General features: G+C 46.9%; 1 protein-coding gene across 5 annotated transcripts in view; it reads left to right on the top strand.

Moving 5' to 3' along the window:
- Positions 1 to 317: 317 nt before the first annotated feature.
- EPHB2 (EPH receptor B2) overlaps positions 318 to 25133 on the top strand; it is a 71086-nt gene continuing 46270 nt past the window's right edge. For 4 of the 5 annotated variants that reach the window (XM_072155442.1, XM_072155440.1, XM_072155441.1 and 1 more), the window contains exon 1: positions 325 to 465. In XM_072155442.1, the coding sequence (XP_072011543.1) occupies positions 408 to 465 (58 nt within the window). In that variant the 5' untranslated portion in view covers positions 325 to 407. Of the gene's footprint in view, positions 466 to 25133 lie in introns of all 5 variants that reach the window. The other variant, XM_072155443.1, reaches the window with a different exon arrangement.

Genomic DNA, 25133 nt, shown 5'->3' with positions numbered 1-25133 from the left:
ATTTGGGGACATCATTGTAGCTACAATCTCAGCTTTCTCGCTTGATAGACAGGTCGGGACGAGTCCATTCCTCGGGAGGGGGCGTTCTGTGCTGTTTTGGCTTATAACGGGTGTAAAAGTTTTTTAAAAGGAAGGAGAGACCTCGGGTACCAATTTTTCATATTATTTTTCGTATGTCGGTGAGCGAGGGGCTAAGAGAGTGAGAATCAGTGGGTGTGTAGTTGTGCGGCTCCGCCGTGTCCCCCCGCGCTGGCCGCAGAGTGGTACGCTCCTCCCCGGGGTTCTGTACAGTGTTCCCTCTCCCCTCAGTCTCATGGTCGGCGCGGCTGCTGTCACCTCGGGCCCCTGCATGCTGCGCTCCCGGGGCCCCCGCACGGATGTGAGCGCCGCCCCGCACCCAGCTTGGCATGGCTCTCTGCGGGATCCTCGTGTGCCTGCTGCTGCCCCTGGCCCGGGCTGTGGAGGGTAAGTGGCCGCATAGACTCAACCTGGGGGGAGGGGGCTCCGGCATCTGATGAAGACCCGACCATACAATGTAGCGGAGCATGAGATGTATCCAGAGGAAAGTGGCCTCCATATGGAGAAGAGGCTCATACATGGACTGTATACAGAGAATAGGCTCATACATGGACTGTGTATGGAGAATAGGCTCATACATGGACTGTGTATGGAGAATAGGCTCATACATGGGCTGTGTACGGAGAATAGGCTCATACATGGACTGTGTATGGAGAATAGGCTCATACATGGACTGTGTACAGAGAATAGGCTCATACATCGACTGTATATGGAGAATAGGCTCATACATGGACTGTGTATGGAGAATAGGCTCATACATGGACTGTGTACAGAGAATAGGCTCATACATCGACTGTATATGGAGAATAGGCTCATACATGGACTGTGTACAGAGAATAGGCTCATACATGAACTGTGTGCGGAGAATAGGCTGATACATGGACTGTGTGCCGAGAATAGGCTCCTACATGGACTGTGTATGGGGAATTGGCTCATACATGGACTGTGTATGGGGAATAGGCTCATACATGGACTGTATACAGAGAATAGGCTCATACATGGACTATATGGAGAATAGGCTCATACATGGACTGTGTACAGAGAATAGGCTCATATAGGAATGTATACAGAGAATAGGCTCATACATGGACTGTGTATGGAGAATAGGCTCATACATGGACTGTGTATGGAGAATAGGCTCATACATGGACTGTGTATGGAGAATAGGCTCATACATGGACTGTGTATGGAGAATAGGCTCATACATGGACTGTGTACAGAGAATAGGCTCATACAAGGACTGTGTACAGAGAATAGGCTCATACCTGGACTGCCTATGGAGAATAGGCTCATATATGGACTGCCTATGGAGAATAGGCTCATACATGGACTGTGTATGAAGAATAGGCTCATACATGGACTGTATACAGAGAATAGGCTCATACATGGACTGTGTATGGAGAATAGGCTCATACATGGACTGTGTATGGAGAATAGGCTCATACATGGACTGTGTATGAAGAATAGGCTCATACATGGACTGTATACAGAGAATAGGCTCATACATGGACTGTGTATGGAGAATAGGCTGATACATGGACTGTGTACGGAGAATAGGCTGATACATGGACTGTGTACGGAGAATAGGCTGATACATGGACTGTGTGCCGAGAATAGGCTCCTACATGGACTGTATACAGAGAATAGGCTCATACATGGACTGTCTATGGAGAATAGGTTCATACATGGACTGTGTACGGAGAATAGGCTCATACATGGACTGTGTACGAAGAATAGGCTCATACATGGACTGTATACAGAGAATAGCCTCATACATGGACTGTCTATGGAGAATAGGTTCATACATGGACTGTGTACGGAGAATAGGCTCATACATGGACTGTGTATGGAGAATAGGCTCATACATGGACTGTGTATGGAGAATAGGCTCATACATGGACTGTGTATGGAGAATAGGCTCATACATGGACTGTGTATGGAGAATAGGCTCATACATGGACTGTGTACGGAGAATAGGCTCATACATGGACTGTATACAGAGAAAAAGCTCATACATGGACTGTCTATGGGGAATAGGTTCATACATGGACTGTGTACAGAGAATAGGCTCATACATGGACTGTGTATGGAGAATAGGCTCATACATGGACTGTGTATGGAGAATAGGCTCATACATGGACTGTCTTTGGAGAATAGGCTCATACATGGACTGTGTACGGAGAATAGGCCCATACATGGACTGTCTATGGAGAATAGGCTCATACGTGGTCTGTGTATGGAGAATAGGCTCATACATGGTCTGTGTATGGAGAATAGGCTAACACATGGACTGTGTACAGAGAATAGGCTCATGCATGGGCTGTCTATGGAGAATAGGCTCATACATGGACTGTCTATGGAGAATAAGCTCATACATGGACTGTGTTTGGAGAATAGGCTCATATATGGACTGTTTATGGAGAATAGGATCATACATGGACTGTCTATGGAGAATAGGCACATACATGGACTGTCTATGGAGAATAAGCACATACATGGACTGTGTTTGGAGAATAGGCTCATACATGGACTGTGAACAGAGAATAGGCTCATATAGGACTGTGTATGGAGAATAGGTTTATGTATGGACTGTGTACAGGGAATAGGATCTTACATGGACTGTATAGGGAGAATGGTTCATACATGGACTGTCTATGGAGAATAGGCTCATACATGGACTGTCTATGTAGAATAGGCTTATACATGGACTGTCTATGGAGAATAGGCTCATACATGGAATGTCTATGGAGAATAGGCTCATACATGCACTGTGAACGGAGGATTGGCTCATACATGTACTTTCTATGAAGAATAGTTTCATACATGGTCTTTTTATGGAGAATAGGCTCATACATGGACTGTCTTTGGAAAATAGGCTCATACATGCACTGTGTACGGAGGATAGGCTTATTCATGGACTGTTTACAGAGGATAGGCTTATACATGGACTGTCTATAAAGAATAGTTTCATACATGGACTGTATAGTGGTATAGCGGAGTATAGTGGTGTATGGAGAAGAGGGCCATGTGTGAAGTTCATGCATAGTTGTGTACAGGGATACGGCTTTTACCTTAACTCTGTAAAGAATGTGGGGTCAGTGGATAGAGGAAAGATTCCTACATGAGCTGTGGATTGAAGAGAGGTTCATACCGTACCCATATTTTGTACAGCAGTCTGTACCTGGACTGTGTGTAGAAGAGAGGTTCATACCGTACCCATATTTTGTACAGCAGTCTGTACCTGAACTATGTGTAGAAGAGATGTCCACACCAGTGCTGTGCAAAGAGGAGAAGTACATATCTGCGCTGTTTTAAGGAGATGTTCATACAGTACCTGAGCTTTGGATACAGGTCTATAACTGAACTCAGTATAGAGGAGAGGTGGTTCATACCTGCTCTGTGTATAGAGGAGAGGTGGTTCATACCTGCTCTGTGTATAGAGGAGAGGTGGTTCATACCTGCTCTGTGTATAGAGGAGAGGTGGTTCATACCTGCTCTGTGTATAGAGGAGAGGTGGTTCATACCTGCTCTGTGTATAGAGGAGAGGTGGTTCATACCTGCTCTGTGTATAGAGGAGAGGTTCATACTTGCACTGTGTATGTCGGAGAGCTTCTCTTCTACACTTTGTATTGAGAAGAATGTTCATACTTGCACTTTGTATAGAGAAGATCTATATACCTGGATTCTGTATAGGAGATACTACCTCCACTGTGCATAGAGGAGAGGTTCATACCTGTGCTCTGTATAGAGGAGAGGTTCATACCTGTGTGGTGTATAGAGGAGTGGTTCATACCTGTGCTGTGTATAGAGGCGAGGTTCATACCTGCTCTGTGTATAGAGGAGAGGTTCATACCTGCACTGTGTATAGAGGAGAGGTTCATACCTGCACTGTGTATAGAGGAGAGGCTCATACCTCCACTGTGCATAGAGGAGAGGTTCATACCTGTGCTGTGTATAGAGGAGAGGTTCATACCTGCTCTGTGTATAGAGGAGAGGTTCATACCTGCACTGTGTATAGAGGAGAGGTTCATACCTGCACTGTGTATAGAGGAGAGGCTCATACCTCCACTGTGCATAGAGGAGAGGTTCATACCTGTGCTGTTTATAGAGGAGAGGTTCATACCTGCTCTGTGTATAGAGGAGAGGCTCATACCTGTGCAGTGTATAGAGTAGAGGTTCATACTTGCTCTATGGATACAGGAGAGGTTCATACCTACGCTGTGTATAGAGGAGAGGTTCTTTCCTGTGCTGTGTATAGAGAAGTTCATACCTGCGCTTTGTATAGAGGAGAGGTTCATACCTGCGCTTTGTATAGAGGAGAGGTTCATACCTGTGCTGTGTATAGAGGAGAGGTTCATACCTGTGCTGTGTATAGAGGAGAGGTTCATACCTGTGCTGTGTATAGAGGAGAGGTTCATACCTGTGCATTGTATAGAGGAGAGGTTCATACCTGCGCTGTGTATAGAGGAGAGGTTCATACCTGTGCTGTGTATAGAGGAGAGGTTCATACCTGTGCTGTGTATAGAGGAGAGGTTCATACCTGTGCTGTGTATAGAGGAAAGGATCATACCTGTGCAGTGTATAGAGGAGAGGCTCATACTTGCTCTATGGATACAGGAGAGGTTCATACCTACGCTGTGTATAGAGGACTGGTCTATACCTGAGCGATGGATACAGGAGACGTTCATACCTGCGCTGTGTATAGAGGAGAGGTTCATACCTGTGCTGTGTATAGAGAAGTTCATACCTGTGCTGTGTATAGAGGAGAGGTTCATACCTGTGCAGTGTATAGAGGAGAGGTTCATATTTGCTCTATGGATACAGGAGAGGTTCATACCTGCACTGTGTTCAGAGGAGAGGTTCATACCTGCGCTGTGTATAGAGGAGAGGTTCATACCTGCGCTGTGTATAGAAGAGAGGTTCATACTTGCTCTATGGATACAGGAGAGGTTCATACCTGCTCTATGGATACAGGAGAGGTTCATACCTATGCTGCGTATAGAGGAGAGGTTCATACCTATGCTGCGTATAGAGGAGAGGTTCATACCTGCTCTGTGTATAGAGGAGAGGTTCATACCTGCTCTGCGTATAGAGGAGAGGTTCATACCTGTGCTGTGTATAGAGGAGAGGTTCATACCTGCTCTGTGTATAGAGGAGAGGTTCATACCTGCTCTGTGTATAGAGGAGAGGGTTATACCTGCTCTGTGTACAGAGGAGAGGTTCATACCTGTGCTGTGTATAGAGGAGAGGTTCATACCTGCTCTGTGTATAGAGGAGAGGTTCAAACCTGTGCTGTGTATATAGGAGAGGTTCATACCTGCTCTGTGTATACTGGAGAGGCTCATACCTGCGCTGTGCATAGAGGAGAGGTTCATACCTGCGCTGTGTACAGAGGAGAGGTTAATACCTGCTCTGTGTATAGAGGAGAGGTTCATACCTGTGCTGTGTACAGAGGAGAGGTTCATACCTGTGCTGTGTATAGAGGAGAGGTTCAAACCTGCTTTGTGTATAGAGGAGAGGTTCATACCTGCTCTGTGTATAGAGGAGAGGCTCATACCTGCGCTGTGTATAGAGTAGAGGTTCATACCTGCTCTGTGTATAGAGGAGAGGTTCATACCTGCTCTGTGTATAGAGGAGAGGTTCATACCTGTGCAGTGTACAGAGGAGAGGTTCATACCTGTGCTGTGTATAGAGTAGAGGCTCATACCTGCTCTGTGTATAGAGGAGAGGTTCATACCTGTGCTGTGTATAGAGGAGAGGCTCATACCTGTGCAGTGTATAGAGTAGAGGCTCATACCTGCTCTGTGTATAGAGGAGAGGTTCATACCTGTGCTGTGTATAGAGGAGAGGCTCATACCTGCGCTGTGTATAGAGGAGAGGCTCATACCTGCGCTGTGTATAGAGTAGAGGCTCATACCTGTGCTGTGTATAAAGGAGAGGCTCATACCTGCTCTGTATATAGAGGAGAGGCTCATACCTGTTCTGTGTATAGAGTAGAGGCTCATACCTGCGCTGTGTATAGAGGAGAGGTTCATACCTGCTCTGTGTATAGAGGAGAGGTTCATACCTGCTCTGTGTATAGAGGAGAGGTTCATACCTGTGCTGTGTATACAGGAGAGGTTCATACCTGTGCTGTGTATGCAGGAGAGGTTCATACCTGTGCTCTGTATATAGAGGAGAGGTTCATACCTGCTCCGTGCATAGAGGAGAGGTTCATACATGCGCTGTGTATAGAGGAGGGGTTCATACCTGCTCTGTGTATAGAGGAGAGGTTCATACCTGCTCTGTGTATAGAGGAGAGGTTCATACCTGCTCTGTGTATAGAGGAGAGGTTCATACCTGTGTGGTGTATAGAGGAGAGGTTCATACCTGTGCAGTGTATAGAGGAGAGGCTCATACCTGCTCTGTGCATAGAGGAGAGGTTCATACCTGCTCTGTGCATAGAGGAGAGGTTCATACCTGCTCTGTGTATAGAGGAGAGGTTCATACCTGTGCAGTGTATAGAGGAGAGGTTCATACCTGCGCTGTGTATAGAGGAGAGGCTCATACCTGCGCTGTATATAGCAGCAGTGAATGTTCCTCCTGATTTTGTATGCATGTACATCTCTGCTCCTGCCTTCATAGTTGGGGGGGGGGGGGGTTCTTCTATGTTTCTGTTGTAGTCCCATTGATTTGGGGCCCCCTGATCGGGTGTGTAGTGCGGGGAGAGCCCTCCTGGCTGGTTGTATTGTGCGGGGGCCCCCCGGCCGGCCGCATTGTGAGAGCAGACACCACTAGATGCTGTCACCATGAGACGCCTGATGCTTTGTTCAGTACAATCCTAGGAGCAGCTTTGTTTTATTGTGCGGCGAGGGGCTGCAGCCCGGACCCCTGAAGACGAGCTGTGTAGTGATTGATCACACGGTTCTGTATTGTCTGAAGACCACCATGATGAAGATTGTATCAGTTGTGGCCCCTGTAGAAGTATTGGCCCCCGATGTGTTGGGCTGTGTATGTTGTGACTCACGCTCGCTGGCAGAAGCCGCCAGTGTTTGGAGCGCAGGGTTCTGGCAGGAGCAGCGTCTATAGGTTGTAGTCAGCAGCGAGGGGGGAAAACGTCCAGCAGAGCGAGAGAAAAGAGGCCGAGGCCTCGACTGGTTTTAATTATAGAGACGTGAAGGATCGTCTTATTTAATGCCCGTATACGTGGCGTTATTAACGGCTGGAGAGAGGTGACTGCTGCGTTCTTCCTCTACGATTGTTAGATCGTTAGCTCTGAGGCCCAGACGGCTCACCGTCTTGGACAATGGTAGATGACGACACCAGGGGGGGTCGGGGGTATATTTGTGTGATGTCTGAGTCAGGGTGGGATCTCATCTCTGCATAGTATACGCAGCATTGGATGTGTACGGCGGGGGAGTGTGCTCCTTCTCTCCTGACCGGGGTCTTCAAAATTATAGTCCACATATTCTTCTCTGACCCTTCTGTCATTGCTGAAATGCTTAAGACAAACTTTTTGGGTTGTTTTCTGTTGGAATTTTGTCAGCGTCACAGAATTTTCTCACCGACTCCTGTTGTAACCTATCCCTGCACATGTATGACCTAATGTCCCCCCGGCCCCCCTGTACCGCAATGACAAGGGTACAGTGAGGAAGGTCAGTCTTGTGATCTAAGCTGGGTCTTAATAAGTAATAATACTAGTAAAGTAAGTTTGTATTCCATAAAAACTTACAGGGATGAGAACAATATCGAAATGTGCCATATTTTAGGGTGGGAGGTCGAAATGTTCCATGTCCCAAAACACAAGGTTGGGATGTTCCATGTTTAAGAGTGCGAGGTCGCGGGTTGGCTATGTTTGTGGGTGAGAGGTCAGGATGCTCCATGTTGTTAAGCACAAGATCGGGATGTGCGAGTTGTGCAAGGTTTACAAATGCCATGTTGTTGGGTAAGAGGTTTGGGATGGATCATGCTTGAATGTGCCATAGTTTAGAGTGCAAGGTTGGGAAGTTCTGTGTTTTAGAGTGCTAGGTGAAGAAGCGCCACGTTTTAGGGTGCCAGGTCTGAATGTGCTTTGGTTTAGGGTGCCAGGTGTAATTGTGCTGTGTTTTACGGTGTCAGGTCTGTATGTGCTGTGTTTTTGGGTGCCAGGTCAGAAACTGACGTATTTTAGAGCACAAGGTCAGAATGTGTCGCAGGGAATTGTGTTGCACGCTCCCATGTTAAAGGTGTACCAAAAAATAGTGGAACACTCTGTCGAAACGGGGGCGCCAGATTCATGCAGAACTTGCTCCAGAAGAATGTGGCGCCCCCTGTGCTATACACAGGCAGACTGCACTGTTTTTAGTAAATGTGCCCCAATATTTTTACATTGTATGGTAGACTTAGGCTGTGCTATGATTTAGAGCACAAGTTTAGGAACACCAAATTTTGAAAGTTCCAGAGGGCAAAGTTGAAAGGGCCAACGTATGCAGAACCATGTGGTCATGAGGCCAAGTTGAGCTTCTAAGTGTTAGGTTGGCTGACCCATGTAAATTGTAGACTAGGTCAGGATTAGCCTTCAATGATGGTCCAGAATAAAGGAAGACCTGTGTCTCCTCCTGCCTGGAGCCTGGGCTCCTCATTGTGTATGTAGCCAAAGGTTTTTCACCTGGTACAAAATATTCTATGGATAATTTCATTTTCTCATACCTGTTCATGCAACACATACATCATTTTATACATTGTTTACAGTACTTACACTCAATACGTACAAAATCCAAAAATGTTTCTGGATTCTTGCATTTATGTCTAATTATGTGTGGTGTAATGGGTTCCCTAAGTCACTAGAAAAGACATAACAATCAGGCACTGGAGTACACTTCCACAGAGTGGTGGGGATAAGTAAGTGAACCTCTATGTTGAGAATTTCACCAAGAGTTAATTGGCAGAAGGCAAGAAATCCAAAACACCCAAGTCCTGGTAATTGAGAAATCAGTTCTTCTCTAGACGAATAAGCACCTTCAACCATATTAAAGAAAATCTACCATCAGTATCAAGGGACTCCTAGATCCAGGCCCCGTGACTGTGGTAATCTTCTTATATTTGTTATCCATGGGCTCCTTTCTTCTCAAATCATCTTTTACAATTATGCTAATGTGTCGGATGGGCTCCCCTAGCCTCTGTGATCTGGCTTAACTAACTGTTACATTGTCTCACCCTCTGCCTCTTGTGCAGTGAGCACTTCCTGCTGTAATTTGAGTGCTGAGGGAGCAGGGGGAGGGAGTGACAGTGTAATAGTCTGTAAAGCTAGATCACAGAGGAGCAAGGGTAGCCCCTTAGACTCATTAGTATAATTTCAAAAGTTGATTTTAGAAGGGAGGAGGCCATGGATAAGAAATATAAGTAGATTACCACAGTCTTGGTGACCCTGGTTTATCCATGCTTGATTTTGATGGTAGATTTCCTTGAAGCAGAGCAGTTTACACTGTCTATTTGATGGTATTAGTAGTTCCCGAATCTACTAGATACCTACTCAATAGTTGGGGAGAAGTTGCGGGTGTGATTTGTAATCTTGTACTGTTCCGCGGTTGTTTCTCCAGACATTCCTGTTGGTTTGGGGGTGTTGTGTATAGCGGGGGCCTCACCCTGCCATCGGTTCAAAAACTAGAGACACCCCCGTTCTCCCCGGTGCACCATTCTCTTATTGCCCAGATGTTTTCTGGCATTGACCACTAGGGGTGTCGACCTATTGCACTTATAGCCTGCCATATCCGCCCCAGATCTGCTCTAGAAGATTTCAATTTCCCGATCGGATTGTCCGCCTCATTCCACTATTGTCAGAGAGCGGGGGGTTCTCCATTTTTCAGGGGAGGGGTGGTGGGTTTCGTTTTTCGCTGCTGCATTTCATTGTCTGTGATTTAGTATCCACCACTGAACGTGTGTAATTTGTGCGGTTTTTCCGCAGTGAGGTGGATTGAGGTGAACTTTCATTGCGTCCGATGTGTCATGTTTAACCCTTGTTGTGCAGAAAGATTGGGAAGGAGAGGCTGCGATTTAGCCCCCAGAAGAGTTTCTTTCTGGCGCTGCGGCGAGGAGAAAGCTTCTCTCATATGATAGTGATTAGTGAGGAGAAGATCGTGGCCAGGACAAAGCTGTAAGAGATCAATCTGACAGATTAAAGGCGCTGGCAGCGATTATCGGAACCGCCTCATGAATTCTTTGCACACTGGTGATGTAAATTTACCCATGAAGTTCTGACCCGTTCTAGTTATGGGTCAGTTACATGTTTCAGTATGTGCCTGTCTTGGTCAATCAGGTCACACCTTGTTTCTCCTGGTGGTCATCCCTGGGACTGGACCATTACCAGAACGTGGTCTGCAGACTTTGTGACCACAGCAGGAGATGTTGTTAGATCTTGCTCCCTACGACATGAACATGAACCACCGGCCTCGCGGCAGTGTGTGAATGTGTCCTCTCTAACTTGGTTCTTGGCAGGAGACTGTGAGAAGCTTCTGGATGATCGCCGGTCTTGTGTGTTTTTTCGTTGGAATAAGTGTTTGAGGGATGGTGCTGATTGTGGAGGAACTGAAGATGTGTCCTTGGGTGGGGTAGACATCTCCAGAAAACACATTCCTTGGCAGACAGAGAAGACTCAGGGGTGTGTGATGGACAGAGTAGAAGCACCTCTTCCATGGTGGATTGTGGATCTGAACTCTCCGAAGAGGGGCTTATTTAGGGATATGTAATGTGGGATGAATGGTGTCGCTGGACTCTCACAGAACTCACTGATAGCCTCTTATTATTCAAAGCCAACACCCAACCTGTGAATAGTTAACTCGACCTGTCTGTGGCCTCCACTCATCGGAGCAAAATTCTTAGTCGTTCTCCCAGGTCATATGACCATAGTTGATGACGTGATGGGTGCAGTATTCAAAAACACTAAAAAGTTATGCATACACTATGTACGGTGTACATTAACTAAGTAGCTGGACTTCACATAGGCTTAGGGGTCATCAAGGAAACTTTAACTGGTCAGTAAGTTGCATCCCTTACTTTAACTGGACCATGACACTGTCTGGGCACAGTCATGGGTCATGGGGTGGTTTAGGGTAAAGAATGAAATATCTGGTATGGCTTCTATATTCATTACTTTGTTTGGATCAAGTTATAACAATGGCACCTGGTGCTGTAGAGAATCTATAATGCTTCAAACTGATGTGGAGCATTCATTCTGATGCCTTCTCTATAATCTGATTTATCATTCATAATCTGCCCCATGACCTATAATCTGCTGCTCGTGAGATAATCTGGTGTGATTGTACCACAGATTATAGCGCTGGATTATCAGTCCTACTCATTGTTGTATCCCATCCCACATCTCATTGTTAGCATCATCCCTCCCTAGCTGATATAGAGTAATCAATAAGAGATGATGCAGGTAAGTGTAAAGTGGTCCAGAATGTGAAAGGATCTGAGGAACATGAGCTATTCCAGGACTTGAGGTGATACAGGGGACATGGAAAGAAGGTGATGTGGACCTATGTATGAAATTATATAGGGTAATTGATGTGCTCAAGGACAGACAACTATATGGAAAATGTGGGGTGATTCAAGATCTGAGGTGATAAAAGGTAGATAATGGATCCCAGGAGGTGAGGTGATATGGCAAGTAAGGAATACAACAGAGCAGGGAAGGTGGTCCACAGGTCCAGGATAGGAGGTGATCCAGTGAAGAAGAACACATGGGGTAAGTGAAGCCGATCATTGCTGGTGATGACACTCGGCAGATGAGGAGGCCTTGGACATGAGATGATACGTGGCAGTGGAAGTGGCCCGTGAATTGAGACAATATGAAAGGATGTCTTATGGAAGATGGAGCTGTGAGGTGAACCAGGATCTGAGATGAGGAATTAGGGGGTTAAAGACATCCAGGACTTTATATGGTAAAGGGAGGTGATCCATGGAGAGGATGATGTGAAGTGAAGGGCATGGTCCAGATCTCTAGACAATTTAAAACAAGTTAATGTGGTCTATGCAATGAGATGATGTGTGGGCATGTGAATACCTGAGATGAAATGGGTTAACTGAGGTGACTTCAGGTGGTTCAGGATGTGACATGATACAGAGGGACAACAAATGATATGGAGGAAATGAGAGGTGGTACAGAGCCGTTGAGGTGGTCCCGAATGTGTAACGACGCAGTGGAGATGATGAGGTCCAGCTTGTCAGATGTGGCTTAGATCAAGACATTGTATTTGAGGAACTAAAATGATTTGGGAAAGGGGAGTCTTGGGTGCTCTAGAGGTCATCCAAGATATGACACGAAACAGGGCAGCTGAGGTGACCTAGTATCTGTGATGATATGGGCAGGTGAGGTATTGAGATGATACTGGGCAGGTGCTGTGATGTTAGGAGGATCAGGACATATGATGATATAGGAAGACTTGAGGTCCAGAATGTAAATTTATACCAGGAAAGTTAGGTGGCCCAATATCTCTGATGACCTTGGGTAGGTGCAGTGGTCCTGTGCATGAGGTGACATGCAGACGTGAGGTGGTCCACAGTGTTTTGTGGCAGATATTCCAGGGGACCCAAGATGATATGAACGGAAGTGAGGTGGTTCAGGAAAAGAGACAATACAGGACTGGTAAGTTGGTTCAGAGAAGGGTAAGATTTGGGGGTGTAAGGTGGTCAAACATGTGAGATGTTATATGAGGAGAAATGGAGAAATAATATTTGTTGAAGGGATAATACAGGTCAAGAGAGGAGTTCTTGGATGTGAGGTGATCTAGGACATGAGGTGGTACAGGATATTGGGTGATACTTAGCAGATGCCTGAGATATTACAATAAGGTCGAGGGCTGGTTTATAGTGCAACCTATGGGAAATAATGAGGGCGCGCAGGCATATTGCTGTGTGGACTGTGCTTGGCCGAGGCTCTAGAACAGGCAGTGTTTTGTATGTTTTGCTGGCTCGGCATGTGCTGAGGTCGGGGCTCGTGTTCTGGCATCCTCTATGGGTGCGGTGAATGCTGTTATCATCTTTTTCCTCATTGTTGTTCAGAGTGTCACTGTGTACGATCTGTGGATTTGTTTTATACTGTATTTTAGGTGTTTATATGACTATATATATACTGGCAAGCATGGAGTCTGTATCTTCGCCTGTTCCCTGAAATGTCAGTGAATGGAGCCGTTGTGGTATTTGGGAAACTTGTTCAACCTGTTCAGGTCTCTATTGTGTTCAGCTCCTGGGTCGGAGTCCTGTGCTATAAATGTATATACAGCGCAGGGAGATAGATCTGATCTGCTGGTATGGAGTATATATACAGATACAAATATATATACTGTGTGTGGGGGAGTATACATTGTCTAGCCATAACATTGAAACCAGTGAAGTAAAGAATATTGATTGTCTTCTCACAATGGCTCCTGTCAAGCGGTGGGGGTGGAATCTGTTGTTGTTGTTTTGGAAGCGGGAAAAATGAGCCAGCATAAGGAAAAGGAATTGTGATGGCTGGTATCAGGGTAAAATGGGCAACCCCCTAAATAAAAATTGGACAATCCCTTTTAATTCTGGTTATAAAGAATATTGGGGTATTAAAAATTGCTGTATATGGGGTTGCATGGTCAGCGTGCACAAACTAACCCATGGTTTGTCCTCAAGGAAGACCGGTCAATATATTGGAGAGGAGCCAAATTCAGTATGATAACGAGCTCGAGAGTAATTAACCAAGAACACAGAGTTGCTCTCAGGATAAAGACTCAAACTTTATTAAGCATACATCGTCTTATATACTCAAAAGGTAGGGCGGCTACTTGCTAAGCTGTCTTACATTCATTGGACAGCGTCATAGAACCATTAGATAATCTCATAGCGACATAACGACAAGTTGCTTACGTGTCTACAAAATAATATTGATGAAGTAATATTGATATATAATTATTTGATCAAGGGTCAGGGGCAAGCTGGTACAAACTATCATTTATCCTCATAAACCATCATAATAATCAGAAGTTCAGCAAATATGAATCTTTAAAACTGATCAAAGTTTATTCTTATCATCTAATCAGACCACTGTTCATATTCTTCATGAAACATATTTATTCAGGACAAATTTCTTAAAGAGAAATAAGCCTTAAATAGTAAGAGAAATAAGGATATAGAATCCATCCTTATCACAATGGGCACCTACCTTTCCCAACTGCACCATAGTGCAATGGAGGTAGGTGGATTTTGGCTGACAGAACGAGGAGGTGCATCATAGGGTATTTGAGGTGGGCTTGAAATCCCCCGTTCTGCCCATGGTAGGATCATATCCCACTGCCACCAGACATTTATCTCCTATCTACAGGATTTATCCGCTATCTAAAGAGGAAAACCCCTTTCATGACAGTGACAGGATAATGCCTCTGTCAGGATACAAAAACTGTCTAGGAACGTACTGAGGAACCCTACAAAGAGTTCAAGGTGATGACATGGCTTCAAATTCCCCAGATTTCAATGCGATCTAACATCTGTGGAATGTCAAAAACAAGTCGGATCCATGGAGGCCGCACCTCACATCTTACAGGGCTTAAGGGATCATTTGCTAACATTGTATTGTCAGATACCACAGGACAACATCAGAGGTCTTGTGAAGTCCATGCCTGGACTGGTCAGATCTCTTTTGATAGCATAAAGCTCTTATGTTACGACTGATTGTCTAAACTTTGTCAAGTCTCAAGTCTTACGCTGGTGGTGGAAGGGAGACTTATGTTATGGTGCCTTTGACGTGTCTTCTGTGAAAAACTTGATCTGATGTTGCCTATTTTGGCTGATATCACACGCAGATCAGCACCCCATAAATAGAGGAAAGGTCCAGACTGCTGAGCCAAAACGGAGGCTCCACCTTGGCCGCAGAGCCAAATTAGAGGTCACACCCGTAATGCAGAGCCACCTTTATATTTCTCTGTGCTTTTAATCTTGTATAAAAATTTAGCTGCGCTATGAGGAGTAGTCCACCACATGTAGAAGATCAACAGCCAGTGCTATAGAGCGATTACCCGAACCTGAACATCTCCAAGTTCTGATCCCACTAATCACAATCTCCCTCAATCAATGTGTGCCAGGACATAATAGACCCAGTCTGTTTGATGGTGGAGGGATTGTGGCCCACCGGCTGGTTCTAACATGACGGCCATGCTGCACGGTCAGGTTGGGTTTGGTATTCAGTGGCTGTTCTCGCTGCGCCCCTGGATAATGGGCGAGGAAGTGTCAGCGTTATCCGTGTAGAGAGCGCTACGCTGACTATTTCTGCAGCTGTCAGGATTCCCGGCTCAGAGCGATCACTGATACCGGGGCTGGGGAGGGGTCTGCGTCTGCCTGGATGGAGAGAAAACATCAGTATTCCCAGGGAGAGCGGAGCTGACACAAAGGCGTCCGAGCACTCAGGGGCGATGGATAAAGCGATTTGCATTTTATTAACAGAGGCTGGATAAAGGCCCCCAGAGAGACGCTGCTCACATAGAAAGTGGGGGAGGGGAGGGAACCGTGCCATCCACCAGGATTGTATGGAGACTGGACCAAATAAGGAGGATGAGGGGGGAGAAGCAGCGGTATTGGCGGCTGGAGTGGTGCGCGGGCTCTCGGATGAGACCTGCTCGCTGTAAAGGAGAAATGACAACGGGAAACAAAGCTTCTCCCGGCCACCCAGCTCCGGATTTACCTAAAAACAATGCGGAATGGGATGGGCAGGGGGACAATGGGTCCATTTACCTCATCTGTAAAGAGGGAGCTGCGTGTCATACTATGCCCCCTCCGACATTTGTTCACAGTAATACCCTGTGGGAAAGATCCCTGGTCCTTGCGCTTAGGCGGTTCTATCCTCCATTAATATTACTGCGTGCATCCGGCGTGTAAACACACTAACCTCCCCGCTCCAGGGACAACCCACGTGGCGTGCCTAATGAGCGGCCATTTTCCCATGCTCGTTTTGGCTTCCAGAGTGAACACCACGTGGGCTGCCATGTAGCAGGTTTTATCGGACGCGGCACGTACCGTTCTGCCAGTCGCATTGTTCCTCTTCTCATAGATGTGGCCCCCTACCCACTTGCCTCATTACTTGTCCCATCACGTGGTCTGTAGAAATGGACCCACATCAGACCAGTGATGTGGTTACTAGCCCTGGAGATGAGACAGATGTTGTATCTATGACGTTACAGTCATCACCGCCATGACGACTCCTCTGCCCGAGCAGGAAAGGGTGTAACGTAGCAAAGCAGAACCGTGTCCCCCCAGCTGTGCGGATAATTACCATTATTATGGTGTTTACAGAGAAGTAACGCGCGGTGCAATTAGTCAGGAGCTGGAAGTCGTCTCTTCAACATCGGGTCACAAGAGGCGCTTTCTGCTGTGCCCATTCTTTCTTGGTCAGGAGGGCCGGTCATAGGGATGGTCTGGTCCCCACTTGACATCACTACAGTTACATCATTACACTATAACCCTACAGGAAGGGACTTTATAACTTGTGCACTGATGTTTATATGACTGATTGTTTGGGAGTCTGATATCTGTGATGTGTATGTAACCCCTCTCTTCCCGGTGATCATGCCACAGGGAATAACACCACAGGATACCCCTTTCATGTTGCATGGAACTGCCAACCCCCTGCATGTCCCCTGACACTTTCCTATGACACTTTCCTAGTGGGTGACGCTGGTCTATAATACACAGATGCAGGGGGTGACGCTGGTCTATGATATACAGATGCAGGGGGTGACGCTGGTCTATGATATACAGATGCAGGGGTTGACGCTGGTCTATAATATACAGATGCAGGGGGTGACGCTGGTCTATGATATACAGATGCAGGGGTGACACTGGTCTATGATATACAGATGCAGGGGGTGACGCTGGTCTATGCTATGCAGATGCAGAGGGTGATGCTGGTCTATAATATACAGATGGAGGAGGTGACGCTGGTCTATGCTATGCAGATGCAGAGGGTGATGCTGGTCTATGATATACAGATGGAGGGGGTGACCCTGGTCTATGATATACAGATGCAGGAGTTGACGCTGGTCTATGATATACAGATGGAGGGGGTGACGCTGGTCTATGCTATGCAGATACAGGGGGTGACGCTGGTCTATGATATACAGATGCGGAGGGTGACGCTGGTCTATGATATACAGATGCAGGTGGTGATGCTGGTCTATGATATACAGATGCAGAGGGTGATGCTGGTCTATAATATACAGATGGAGGGGGTGACCCTGGTCTATAATATACAGATGAAGGGGGTGACGCTGGTCTATAATATACAGATGAAGGGGGTGACGCTGGTCTATGATATACAGATGCAGGGGGTGACGCTGGTCTATAATATACAGATGCAGGGGGTGATGCTGGTCTATGATATACAGATGCAGGGGGGGACGCTGGTCTATGATATACAGATGCAGGTGGTGATGCTGGTCTATGATATACAGATGCAGTGGGTGACGCTGGTCTATGATATACAGATGCAGGCGTGACGCAGGTCTACGATATACAGATGCAGGGGGTGACGCTGGTCTATGATATACAGATGCAGGGGGTGACGCTGGTCCATAATATACAGATGCAGGGGGTGACGCTGGTCTATGATATACAGATGCAGGGGGTGATGCTGGTCTATGATATACAGATGCAGGGGGTGACGCTGGTCTATGATATACAGATGCAGGGGGTGACCCTGGTCTATGATATACAGATGCAGTGGGTGACGCTGGTCTATGATATACAGATGCAGGGGGTGATGCTGGTCTATGATATACAGATGCAGGGGGTGACGCTGGTCTATGATATACAGATGCAGGGGGTGACCCTGGTCTATGATATACAGATGCAGGGGGTGACGCTGGTCTATAATATACAGATGCGGAGGGTGACGCTGGTCTATAATATACAGATGCAGGGGGTGATGCTGGTCTATGATATACAGATGCAGGGGGGGACGCTGGTCTATGATATACAGATGCAGGGGGTGATGCTGGTCTATGATATACAGATGCAGTGGGTGACGCTGGTCTATGATATACAGATGCAGGCGTGACGCAGGTCTATGATATACAGATGCAGGGGGTGACGCTGGTCTATGATATACAGATGCAGGGGGTGACCCTGGTCTATGATATACAGATGCAGTGGGTGACGCTGGTCTATGATATACAGATGCAGGGGGTGATGCTGGTCTATGATATACAGATGCAGGGGGTGACGCTGGTCTATGATATACAGATGCAGGGGGTGACCCTGGTCTATGATATACAGATGCAGGGGGTGACGCTGGTCTATAATATACAGATGCGGAGGGTGACGCTGGTCTATAATATACAGATGCAGGGGGTGATGCTGGTCTATGATATACAGATGCAGGGGGGGACGCTGGTCTATGATATACAGATGCAGGGGGTGATGCTGGTCTATGATATACAGATGCAGTGGGTGACGCTGGTCTATGATATACAGATGCAGGCGTGACGCAGGTCTATGATATACAGATGCAGGGGGTGACGCTGGTCTATGATATACAGATGCAGGGGGTGACCCTGGTCTATGATATACAGATGCAGTGGGTGACGCTGGTCTATGATATACAGATGCAGGGGGTGATGCTGGTCTATGATATACAGATGCAGGGGGTGACGCTGGTCTATGATATACAGATGCAGGGGGTGACCCTGGTCTATGATATACAGATGCAGGGGGTGACGCTGGTCTATAATATACAGATGCGGAGGGTGACGCTGGTCTATAATATACAGATGCAGGGGGTGATGCTGGTCTATGATATACAGATGCAGGGGGGGACGCTGGTCTATGATATACAGATGCAGGTGGTGATGCTGGTCTATGATATACAGATGCAGTGGGTGACGCTGGTCTATGATATACAGATGCAGGCGTGACGCAGGTCTATGATATACAGATGCAGGGGGTGACGCTGGTCTATGATATACAGATGCAGGGGGTGACGCTGGTCCATAATATACAGATGCAGGGGGTGACGCTGGTCTATGATATACAGATGCAGGGGTTGATGCTGGTCTATGATATACAGATGCAGGGGGTGACGCTGGTCTATGATATACAGATGCAGGGGGTGACCCTGGTCTATGATATACAGATGCAGTGGGTGACGCTGGTCTATGATATACAGATGCAGGGGGTGATGCTGGTCTATGATATACAGATGCAGGGGGTGACGCTGGTCTATGATATACAGATGCAGGGGGTGACCCTGGTCTATGATATACAGATGCAGGGGGTGACGCTGGTCTATAATATACAGATGCGGAGGGTGACGCTGGTCTATGATATACAGATGCAGTGGGTGACGCTGGTCTATGATATACAGATGCAGGGGGTGATGCTGGTCTATGATATACAGATGCAGGGGGTGACGCTGGTCTATGATATACAGATGCAGGGTGTGACACTGGTCTATGATATACAGATGCAGGGGGTGACGCTGGTCTATGATATACAGATGCAGGGGTTTGATGCTGGTCTATGATATACAGATGCAGGTGGTGATGCTGGTCTATGATATACAGATGCAGTGGGTGACGCTGGTCTATGATATACAGATGCAGGGGGTGATGCTGGTCTATGATATACAGATGCAGGGGGTGACGCTGGTCTATGATATACAGATGCAGGGGGTAATGCTGGTCTATGATATACAGATGCAGGGGGTGACGCTGGTCTATGATATACAGATGCAGGGGGTGATGCTGGTCTATAATATACAGATGCGGAGGGTGACGCTGGTCTATGATATACAGATGCAGTGGGTGACGCTGGTCTATGATATACAGATGCAGGGGGTGATGCTGGTCTATGATATACAGATGCAGGGGGTGACGCTGGTCTATGATATACAGATGCAGGGGTTTGATGCTGGTCTATGATATACAACATACTCATTCAAGATACAAAAGATGTATGATACAAAGGGAGACATAAGGGCAGACAAGATATAGTGACATTGTGCTATATGCATGATACTAGGGTACATATGCGTGCCACAGGGATACACACCTCCATACAGTATACAAGGCGGCTGTATGCATCCTATGTACCTCCCCCGGCATTGCCCAGCGTGGCATGTCTAGGAGTGTGACCTCGGAAGATGGGTTATAATTGGCATCAGGCTGCAGCCCCTTATAATTGGGTGTGAAGCAGGGGCTGTAAATTTGCTGCACATTCACAGCGTGTCAGGCGCAGGGACATTAAACACATAAGCTCAAGGCATAAAAATAAACGTATAGGAAACGAGCGCAGCAGCTGCGGATTATCCTGTGCCCCGTCATTGGCTGGCGTGTGGCACCAACAATTTGCAGGCTACATGTGAAGAAAAGTGTGACAGTCAAATCTCCGTACCTTTCGGGATGAGCGGGCACGTGTGTGCCCTGCGACCAAAGCACCCAGCAAATATGGGTGTCCAAGAACAACACAAGAGTGCTCCTACTTACCCAGAATCCATTCCATCAGATGATTCCATCAGAACCCTATGTAATGTGGTATATAGGATGAGTGAATAGTATACGGGGGATGTTGCCGTTATATGAAGGGAGTGGCGTCATGGAGGGTGCGAGAGGTTCACCTGGCACACATTGAGTCGCAGTGATGGAGCGGGCGCGTCCCCCCGCTGCTGTCACCACAAGAGCAGATGTTGTAGGCGCGCGCACAGATAAATATTTATTCCGCACGTGTGGTGATAAATCCAGTCCCATAAACATTTATCAGACGCGCAATACGTGAGAATTTAATTGGAATAGTCTGTAATCTGCCGCCACGTCTGCTCCCACACATTAACCCCTTACTGTACCGGGATTAGGGATCCAGACGTAGTCACCCCTTAAACTGCCTTAAGATTCTAGAAGGTTGAGTTTCCAGGACACTTTCATTAATTGGAGGATGAGGACCTCTTTCCTGAGATGGTCAGGTCTAAGTACGGTAGATGTCTCTCCACGGGGTTAGTCAGTGGTGCTGCTGCAGGACACGGACTTCACTGCTGGTTCAGTCTTTCAGCTTTTGAATGGGTTGATGAGTATCTTTTCTAGGCTATGTAGGATTCTGAACCCTCTTCTGAGATGGTCACAAATGTTGTAGGACACTGACTTCTAGGATAGGTAAATCAAAATTGTTCCAGGATACTAATCACCCTACCAGTACAGTAAGAGGTGTTGAAGCATATTGACCTACTGTGGTTATGCTAACCTCCCTGCAGAGTCAGTTGGAGTTGTTGCTAAAGGCTGACCTATATTCCGGGTCAGGTGGTTGTTTTGTAGGATACTGACCTCTACTGTGGGTCATTTAGAGGTGTTGCAGGATGCTCACCTCTATCCTGTGTCAATTGGAGGTGTTGCAGGACGCTGATCTGTCTGCAGGGTCAGTTGGAGGTGTAACAGGATGCTTACCTCTACTCTGGGTCAATTGCGAGAGTTGCAAGATGCTGACCTCGGTGCAGGGTAAATTGGAGGTGTAACAGGGTGCTTACCGCTACTCATGGTTAGACTGAGATGTTACAAGGTGCTGATTTATATTCTGGGTCAGTTAGATGTTTTGTTGGATGATGACCTCTATTGTGGGTCAGTTGGAGGTGTTGCAGGATGCTGACCTCTATCCTGTATCACTTAGAGGCGTTGGAGGGTGCTGACCTCAATTGCAGGTCAGTTGGAGGTGTTGTAAGATGCTGACCTGTACTTTGGGTCAGTTGGAGGCGTTGCAGGCTCCTGACCTCTACTCTGGGTCAAATGGAAGGGTTGGCGGGTGCTGACCTCTATTCCAGGTCAGTTGGAGGTGTTGCAGGATGCTGACCTCTACTCTGGGTCAGTTGGAGGTGGTGCAACATGCTGACCTCTACTCTGGGTCAGTTGGAAGTGTTGCAAGATGCTGACCTCTACTTTGGGTCAGTTGGAGGTGTTGCAGGATGCTGACCTCTACTCTGGGTAAGTTGGAGGTGTTGCAGGATGCTGACCTCTACTCTGGGTATGTTGGAGGTGTTGCAGGATGCTGACCTCTACTCTGGGTCAGTTGGAGGTGTTTCAGGATGCTGACCTCTACTCTGGGTCAGTTGGAAGTGTTGCAGGATGCTGACCTCTACTCTGGGTAAGTTGGAGGTGTTGCAAGATGCTGCCCTCTACTCTGGGTGAGTTGGAGGTGTTGCAGGATGCTGACATCTATTCCAGGTCAGTTGGAGGTGTTGCAGGATGATGACCTCTATTCCAGGTCAGTTTTGTTGGATGCTGATGTCTCTATCAGGTTCTTTGGAGGTGTTGGGGACACTGACCTCTCTCCTGGTTTGGTAAGCTGTAATGTAGGACCTTTAAATCTCTACCAAGTTGGTCTGAGGAATTGCAGGATGGTGACCTCTCTGCCAGGTCAGTCAGAGGTGTTGAAGGAACTGATCTCTCTGCCAGGTCAGACGTTGACCTCTTCTTGCTCTTGGACAAGGTGATGGTTTGCTTTCCCTCTGCACACACAATAGTTTAGTGTTGGTGACTGCAGCCTGAATGCAGCCATTGTGTGGGTATGATGCCCCCGGGGGCATGAGGGCTTCCATGTTTGTTCCCAGTGTTATTGTGACAGGAGGAGCTTCCCTGGGGCAGAGGGGAATGTGAGGGAAGCTTTCTACAGACGACTGGTATGATTATTTTTTGCAGAGAAGAGAGCCCTGTCATAGCACTTTTCCACCTGCGTCTCATCTCTTGGGCTGGACCACAGAGCTTGCACATTGATTTTCTATATAACCATCTGGGGGATCTTTTGGTGAGTCCACAGTGCACAATATATTGTGATCTGCTGTTGTTGGACCCCCGGCATCCACAAACTGAAGTGTCCAGTGCCATGTGGTCATTTTACACATTCAGTGCCATACAACACCTACTTACAATGTGCAAGCTTTGTGGGGTCACTTATAGGGCGAGAAGTAGTGTTGGGTATTTATCAGGTGTTGGGATAAGCTCTTGTTACAGACACTTCTGCTCCGCATGTTGTGATACGCCCGTGGATTAGAGCTAAGCGTGTTGTGAATCATGGCCGTCCACCCAGATTGAGTCAACACAAGATTACATGAAACATCCACAACAACAGAAATTTAGGGCCATGTTATCTCTGACCAGTCGCTGGAGGACTTTTATCGGATCCAAAGCACAGGGAGGACAATGGAGGTCATCTTCCACGGACCGTCAGATGATGCGTTCTTGAAGACTTCTGGAACCCTTGGGGCCTGGATTATTTTCTCTGGACAAGAGGTAATTGTATCATCTCCTAGAGATGCTTCTCAAATTTGAGAACCTCTTCATCTCCTTGATAACACCCCTTTAATCAGTTATGTCGTCGTATTTTTGTAGTTCTATGTGAACCCATAAAGCAGTGGGGCACTTCTCGCCCATCTGCTTAGGTTGACAACAGACTAAGGGCTTCTTTGCCAGACTCATTTCTCCTTTCAGATGGTGGTCTTGGGTTTATTGGGGTCATAACCTGATTGACCCTCTCTCTGAGGGTTGTCATTTTTGTTAGTTGGACAATATAAAGCTCCAGGTTCAAAGTTGTTTTCTGAGTGTCATTTTTGAATGTCCCTAGAACTCTGCCCTTGGTGGTAACCTGATTTTAGGGAAGTCTATGTTTTTTGGGAAAGGGTCGGTATCCCTGTTATGTTACAAGAAAAGTCACAATGAGGAGGATCAGGGTTGGTGTTGGCCTCATGTTCTTCATGTTGAGAGTTCCTCCTTTGTTTACTAGTTTTACACCCTAGGTCAGTGCACTCTGGCTTTTGATGTTACAGGATGTTTTCATCTCAGGAGATCTTCTTATTGGCCCCCGGTCGTTGTGCTGCTCCATCTTGTGGATGTTGTCTTGGGATGTCGTCTCAGTTTAGCACCAGGATCTGTACAATTCTCAATGTGAGTGGTGCGGGAGGATAGATCATGATAGCCCCCTCGGCCTCCCCAGTATCATTTCAGGGCAGTGGCCCATCCTTCTTCTCCTTAATGGTCTCCATGGAAAGTATGTAGGACAGACGAGTTGGTATTACATTGTCCCCTTGGGGGGTTGTGTCCATGTCAACACACTTTAACCTGATTATCGGTGTGAATGTCTGGAGCATGTCTAGGCCATGGTTGGTGGTGAGATCTACTAGAATAAGCTAACCTCTTCTTCTTCTTTCGGGATGTGGACTGTATTATTAGGGTTCCAGGAGATTGCATGTCTGTTATGTAGGATGAAGCATTAGGGTTGTATGGTTATTCTCCATGCCTCTATTAAGCTTTGATGTTTGAAGGTTGTATTCTCTGAAGTCATCCTAAGGCTTGAAAGTTGTGCTCACAGATTTTGATGTGTCCCTCATATCATGTTTTCTTTTAGGTGTGCGTTTCGCTCATTCTGTTACTTCACCAGTAAAAGCTTAATGGTAGGACACCGGTTCAAGATGATGGGGGGGGGGGGGGGGGTCCAGGCGTCATTATAACAGCTGCGTAGAAATCTCCTGCATCAAACTCTGTAAAGAAGAAAACCCGCAGCAGCTGTGCCCCTCCTCCCCCACCCCCTCCTTTTTAATAAAACGTCTTGGCTGGGTTCCTGTGTCGCCTTTGGACGTCTGCAGTTCTTGGCTCGCGCTGCGGCCAGCTCCATGCCCGGCTCCTTGGCTTGTTGTCCCCACACACGACTCCTGGCAGCGCTGTACCATTTTCACTTTCGTATGTTCCTGTGTGGTACTGGGCTGCGGGTCATGACCTGCGAGACCCTTGTCACTCACTACTTGTCCAAAAGTGTCACTTCTGGATGGTACACGTTGGACCCCCTGCCTTATCCATGGTTTACATCATAAAATAATTCTCTTTACATCAGTGCTGGTATAAAAGCTGGGGGTCACATGACATCACCTGTGCCATAGATGATGACATCATCTGTGAAGTATCGGTATTCATATGATGTTAGCAGTACAACAGCTGCAGTCATATGACATCACATATGCAATAGGACAGTCAGGTGACATCATCTGTGAAGTATTAGTCATCTTATGATGTCACAGTGCACTAGTCGTAGTAAAATATTACCAGCCTTCTAAA

The sequence above is a fragment of the Engystomops pustulosus genome, chromosome 6 (genome assembly GCF_040894005.1).
Source record: "Engystomops pustulosus chromosome 6, aEngPut4.maternal, whole genome shotgun sequence".
NCBI classification, from domain to species: domain Eukaryota; kingdom Metazoa; phylum Chordata; class Amphibia; order Anura; family Leptodactylidae; genus Engystomops; species Engystomops pustulosus.
The sequence above is the reverse complement of the archived record's forward strand: the minus strand, read 5'-3'. Positions and strand labels throughout refer to the sequence as shown.